This window comes from Diaphorina citri, unplaced genomic scaffold (genome assembly GCF_000475195.1).
Source record: "Diaphorina citri unplaced genomic scaffold, Diaci psyllid genome assembly version 1.1 scaffold406, whole genome shotgun sequence".
Taxonomy (NCBI): domain Eukaryota; kingdom Metazoa; phylum Arthropoda; class Insecta; order Hemiptera; family Psyllidae; genus Diaphorina; species Diaphorina citri.
This window is the reverse complement of record NW_007377841.1, coordinates 173,431-180,330: the sequence shown is the minus strand read 5'-3', so window position 1 is coordinate 180,330 and position 6,900 is coordinate 173,431. Positions and strand designations below refer to the sequence as shown.

The window sequence follows — 6,900 nt, the reverse complement described above, 5'->3', positions numbered from 1 at the left end:
GTTCGTTTCTTAAGTGCTAATCAATTAAAATATGTGACTTTTTTTACTTTGCGCCTTTTAAAACTTCACTAGGAACACTTCTAAAGCAAGTATCTTCCCTCTTATAAACGGATTTTTGTAATCCTTTTTGCGTTTAACCTAACCCTAACCTAACACTGGTCACTGCTCATTTGTGCGTTTAACCTAACCCTAACCTAACACTGGTCACACACACACACTTAGCTTTTACTATTATCAGTGTCCCATGGACGCGCCTTATGCACAACTACCAATCATTGATTGTTTTAAAAACAGACACTCATTTTATGTGATTTTGTTAGACATATGCAGCAACATTTGGTACTTGTGCAGAAGTCAGGTCAGTGGAAGATTGTTACCAAAGGAACTGGCACAAACAAGCAGTGACCAGTGTTATTATAGGGTTAGGTTAAATCCAAAAAGGAGTTTTCACAATTAGAGCAATTATCTACATAGTGCATTTTTTCCGATTTTTTAATCCCTAATGACCAATATGGCCACTTTCAAGGATAACAAGCTCAAATTGTTTAAGGGGCTGTTTCCTTTTTCGGGGATTTTGTTCTTTTTCCGGGGATTTTTGATTTGTGGGATACAACAGGAATGAATGAAGAATTAGAGCAGTGATTAGTGTTATTATAGGGTTAGGTTAAATACAAAAAGGAGCTTTCGGTAGTTGTGCATAAGGCGCGTCCATGAGAATGTCTCATGGACAAAAATCTGTCTATAAGAGGGAAGATACTTGCTTTAGGAGTGTTCTTAGTGAAGTTTTAAAAGGCGCAAAATAAAAAAAGTCACATATTTTAATTGAATAGCACTTGAGAAACAAACTTTGAAATCATCTCCACCATGGAGGTATAAGGTAGGGGAGGGGAAGTAACAGTCCCGATGTGTATCCTTGAAAAAATGAAAAAAACACAACATGGTGTTCATAAGAGTGGCGCAAATTTCAAATTTTTTAAAACCAAAACCAGTAAAATAACAGCACGACAAAGTAAAGATCTCAGAACGATTGAGGGCCGAAATTTTTGGAAAGGAAATTGGCCTTATTTTTTACATTTATGTTTTTGGTGGTTTAAGGGGCTGTTTCCTTTTTCGGGGATTTTGTTCTTTTTCCGGGGATTTTTGATTTGTGGGATACAACAGGAATGAATGAAGGATATTAAAATACATATTACAACTAGATGAGGAATTTTAAGCGAGTGGAAACATTGTGGGTAAACAAGATCGAGCTTGGCAGCCAGAGTGTTGAAGATGAAAAAGAGTCGGCCATTTCGTCGGCCATTGTCGTATTTTATTTAACATTTAACTTTAGGTCCTGCATCAACCCTCAAGCGTTGTACAGTCGTTCGCGGGACACCCTGTATATTAGATACAGAGATGTGCGAACCGCAAAATGCAAAATGTAAAATGTACATTTACTTACATTTTACATTTCAAATTGGTTTTGAAAAAGCATTTTGCATTTTACATTTTAAATGCTTTTTTTTGACCCATTTTACATTTGAGCCAAAATGCTTTTTTTAAAAATGCTTTTTTGAAAAAAATTCATGATTTGGCCCTAAACTCCCAAAGGGTCTACACTCCAAATTTTTAAAAATCACTAGATTCAAGGAAAAGAAATCACTAGATTTTTAAATTCTCCCAAATGGTAGTTTATTCGTGGTTTTTGGGGGTAGAAGTCTCATATAATAATTTTTTATAGTGAAAAATCCTCTATAGACAATGGAAAAACTGGTTAACTTTTTTACTTTCTCTGACTCCAAAACACCAACACCAACACCAACACCAACACCAACACCAACACCAACACCAACACCAACACCAACACCAACACCAACAACAACAACAACGACACCAACAACAACGGTGGACAAACAATTTTCTCCCACCTGATTGCCTTATTTCCTCCTCCTCCTCCTCCTCTTCCGTGTTGTTTTTGGAGGAAAATTCGGTGCGGCGATAGAAAGAAACAGGTGGACAGGGATTCATAGTAACGTAGGAAATTGACGGATTCTCCCTTTGTATCGTTAATATCTCCGTAAATAATGATTTCTCAGAAAATTCAAGATAATGGGATTAAAGAGGACAAAAAGAGGTACTTTTCTATCAGGAGAAATTCAATGGGTTTCAGTGGAAACTTGAAGAAAAATCGAATTGAAAAAATGGTAGTTTTTAAAGAGATACAAAAAAATCTTTTTCTCAAGCCTCTGGTTGTGTTTGAGGGAGGATTTTACCAAAACAGGGAATCTTATCTTTTAGTAAATTTTGTGTTATTTTCAATGGTGCAATCAGTTTTTTATTATCTTCATTGGTTCAAGAGATAAAGGCGTTTTAAGGGAACAAGGTATGAAAAATGTTGAAAAACAGAAAACCCTTCATAACTCCGCCCCTGTTGAAAATCGGATCTGTCCAGATAGCTTTTTCTGGTAGCCCTTTAGGTCCTGCATCAACCCTCAAGCGTTGTACAGTCGTTCGCGGGACACCCTGTATAAAAGTTGACATCTACTACCATGACATAGACAACAATAACAACAACTCGTCTCGCTGGAGGACGTAAAACTGAGACAAAACCAGCCCTGTCAAGCCACAGACAATAACACTGGCTCTTTTGAGGGTACCTGAATGGGATTATGGTCAAGTCCGTCTCAGGAAGTAGGGTACAATGACATAATTATGTACCTGAATATCCCTCATCTGACCCCTACAATTTAGGGGCCCTGAGCTAGCTCTCTGGCCTTGATGACACCTCTTGGTATCCTCTTAATGGGATAGTAGATGAACTCACAGATTTTCTCTGGAATAAACCTGAGTGTGCGGACTCTTTAGAGGTGCTACAGGTGAATTTTAGAGAAACTGGGGAGGTTGAAATATACCAGTGAGGGTACTTCTAGGTTACATCAAGGCCTTGGGATAACAGACCTATCAAACCCCTCATTAGACCCATTCAGTTCGGGGGCCCCAAGTAGCTCTCTGATGGCCTAGGCACCTCTTGGTATCCTCTTAATGGGATAGTAGATGAACTCACAGATTTTCTCTGGAATAAACCTGAGTGTGCGGACTCTTTAGAGGTGCTACAGGTGAATTTTAGAGAAACTGGGGAGGTTGAAATATACCAGTGAGGGTACTTCTAGGTTACATCAAGGCCTAATGTGTGTGAAGGCAACTATAGCGCTTTCACTAAATTTTAAGCAGTGCATATTGCATACGCGACTAATTTGAAGGGACAAATTGTAGGTTTCTGGAAAAAAAAGTCTATTTTTTCAGCTTTAAGAGCAATTTTGCAATGAAATTACATTTCTTTCAAAAATCACTAGATTTTGACCTCAAATCACTAAATCACTTGTCAGTACATTTTGGCTATACTTAGTTTTCTCAGTGGTCAGTAGAAGAATTTTAGCCTAAGGTTATGTAATTGGTCTTATTGGGCCCAGTTTCATTGACTTGCTGCTTATTTTTTCTGTATTTTTCTCACTTAATTTTAGTAAATAACAATTTTTTTACAAGGGTTACAAGGGCTTATTGTTTGAAAATCCATTTTAAAAAGCATTTAAAAAACCATTTTCAAAATGTACATTTTGCATTTTACATTTCAAATTGGTTTTTGGTTTTCTAGAGGCATTTTGCATTTCAAATTGGTTTTCAAAAGCATTTTGCACATCTCTGATTAGATATTACAAACGAGCGAATTACAAAGCAAACAAAAATAAAACATTTTGCATTTTACATTTCAAATTGGTTTTTAAAAAGCATTTTACATTTTGCATTTCAAATTGGTTTTCTAGAGGCATTTTGCATTTCAAATTGGTTTTCAAAAGCATTTTGCACATCTCTGATTAGATATTACAAACAAGCGAATTACAAAGCAAACAAAAATAAATTTTAATCATGGCCGCCGGGACAGAGGGTTAGAAAAAATACCCAACACTCCCACGCTATCCTTGCTTAAAGTTACCACTCCAATGCAAAACTGTCAGAGTAAGAATAACATAAGAGGGAGCGTTTGGGACCAAAACGAAAGACACTTTTAAAATCAAAGGTTATATATGAGCTGATTTGGTACCAGTGCCGGACCATGAATAATTTCCTGGGTAGGATGATTTTTACAGAAATTTTGAAACATTATTTCTGCTTTTTTATGAAACTTTTACTTCTAACAACTTCTAAGTAAATTCGATGGGTATCTTATCATATTTATCCAATATTGACTTTAAAAATTCATAAAACCATTCAGAAATTGGGGGAAATTGAAAATACAGACCGGGACTGCAAAATGTAAACAAAGATTTCAATAATGTTCCACCAATACCTCAAATCACTAAATCACTAGATTTGCCAACAATTCACTAAATTTAGTGAAAAATCACTTGTCAGTACATTTTGGCCATAGTTTTCTCAGTAAGTAATCAGTAGAAGAATTTTAGCCTAAGGTTATGTAATTGGTCTTAGACAAATTTGGTTAGTCAGCTGTTCGTGAACTGTCCTTCGACCTTGATATGTAAAAAGACCCAAACGCTCCCTCTATGTAGTCACAAATTTGGTTAGTCAGCTGTTCGTGAACTGTCCTTCGACCTTGATATGTAAAAAGACCCAAACGCTCCCTCTATGTAGTCTATAGAGTATAGATGATGTTATTCTTACTCTGAGGTAGAAACAATATCCTATTTCACCTTGTCCGAGCTCATCTCAACCCGGTACTTAACCACAGCCTCTAGCTCATACTGTCCCCGAGATATTATTGAATTACACCAAAAACCGGCCGAATTGCCGCCAAGCGTTGCACCGATCTTAATTAAAAGTTTTGTGTCGCATCCTTGTCACATTTGACAGCTGCATGCCAAATTTCAAGTCTCTAGCCCTTACCGTTCTTGAGATATTTTGTTTACAGACAGACAGACAGACAGACAGAGTTCCTCTTAATCTCAACGAGACTGCCTTCAGGATTGAAAACTCCGTCCTCACTCTCAACCAGCTCAGCACATGCCCATACATTTTTCCATTTGACAGCTGCATGCCAAATTTCAAGTCTCTAGCCCTTACCGTTCTTGAGATATTTTGTTTACAGACAGACAGACAGACAGACAGGAGGACAGACAGACAGACACACACGGACCAATGGCTGAAACTTTGGATTTAGGCTCTAGGGACCTCAAAACGTGTTTTTTTGACTAAAAACTGACCATTGAAAATTTGACCCAATTACATTTATTACTTTCCTTCCTACAGGATAAGGAAAGGAAAAACTGTGGCAAACAAAATTTACCAAAGGAGCTGAAGACTCTACCAGAAATGGCTTACAAAGAGGGTTTGAGGATTGGAATAAACATTGAAACAAGTGTATTGTATCCAATAAGAAAAGCCTACTTTAAAATGAAGAAAAACTTAATGTGGGCAGTTAAACCAAAATGCTAAGTTTATGGAACAATTCCTGATACCTACTTTTTTGGCAGATTAATAGCATAGCTTCTCTGTAGGTACCTACTTATTATAGGTACTTTTTTATTAGACTAGTATGATTAATTACAAAATGTCATTACCTACATAGCTACATGTTGTGTGTTTAGATCATTCAAGCATTGATAGCTCCTCCAGTAACAGAAGAAGATATTGAGCATGAGACACGAGCAAGGCGAGAGAAAAAAGAACGCAAGCAAGAGAAGAAGGAAGGTTTGGATCTACATCCATACTATAAGAAGAGAGGCCGTAGTCACAATCATGACTATTGTGATGCATGTCTGGAAGGTGGAAACCTCTTGTGCTGTGACACCTGTGAGGCATCCTTTCATCTTGAGTGCAAGTAAGTAAACATAATATTATGTAGGTATATGTATTCTCACATTGACTCGGAAAAATCTTGCCTAATACTTATTATCTATTCTATTTCCATAACCTTAAAGTTTTAGACCTTAAAGGCTGAATTGAGGATTCTCATGTAAAAAATAATTCAACCTAACATAAATAAAACGAAGCGGTCAAAAATCACATTCACAAATCTGTTTTCGATTTTAAAATCCGTCGTGTACTTGCCGAGATATTTGTGTTTGAACTCGCGCTTTTCGAGGGATTTTTTTTTACCGCGCGGCGAGTGCTAATATTTTGACAACACTGCACGTGACGTCACGCCATAGTTGAAAAAACAACAAAGAAACACTTGCTTGCATTTTCCATTTGAATATTTGAGACTGTTCTTTTTCGTCAGTTTTGAGCTTATTTCTAGAGCTAGAGACTTGAAATTTGGTATGCAGCTGTAAAATGTGACAAGGATGCGGCACGAAACTTTTGGTTAAGATCGGTGCAACGGTTGGCGGCATTTTACCGCTTTTGGGCGGTTTTCCGGGTAATTTAACAATATCTCGGGAACGGTATAAGCTAGAGACTTGAAATTTGGTATGTAGTTCACAAATGTGACAAGGATGAAACACAAAATGTTTGGTTGAGATGGTTGCTGCGCTTGGCGGTATTTTGACCGCTTTTGACAAATTTCGACCGTTTTTTGGCGGTTTTCAGCTATAGTGACGATGTATATTTGAGATGATGCTTATTTGAGTGTTCTTTTACCCTAACTTTTACAATATCTCTAACCGTTTTGTCGCTATAGCTGAAAACCGCCAAAAAACGGTCGAAATCTGTCAAAAGCGGTCAAAATACCGCCAAGCGCAGCAACCATCTCAACCAAACGTTTTGTATCGCATCCTTGTCACATTTGACATCTACATACCAAATTTCAAGTCTCTAGCTCTTACCATTCTCGAGATATTTTGTTTACAGACAGACACACATCTCTGAACTTTAACCATACCTTTAGAAAGTTTACACTGTTCCTACGCTGTGACTTGAGGCGAATTCTGACCACGTTGCCAACCGCCGTAAAATGGCGAAAACCCG

The 6,900-nt window shown here is 37.3% G+C and overlaps 1 protein-coding gene across 1 annotated transcript in view; it reads left to right on the top strand.

The window, feature by feature from the left end:
• Positions 1-5,921, top strand: part of LOC103508528 (PHD finger protein 12-like) — a 7,820-nt gene extending 1,899 nt beyond the window's left edge. The window contains exon 2 of the mRNA XM_017443798.2: positions 5,580-5,921. Coding sequence (XP_017299287.1) covers positions 5,580-5,816 — 237 coding nt within the window. The 3' untranslated portion in view covers positions 5,817-5,921. The remainder of the gene's footprint in view (positions 1-5,579) is intronic.
• Positions 5,922-6,900: the final 979 nt, after the last annotated feature.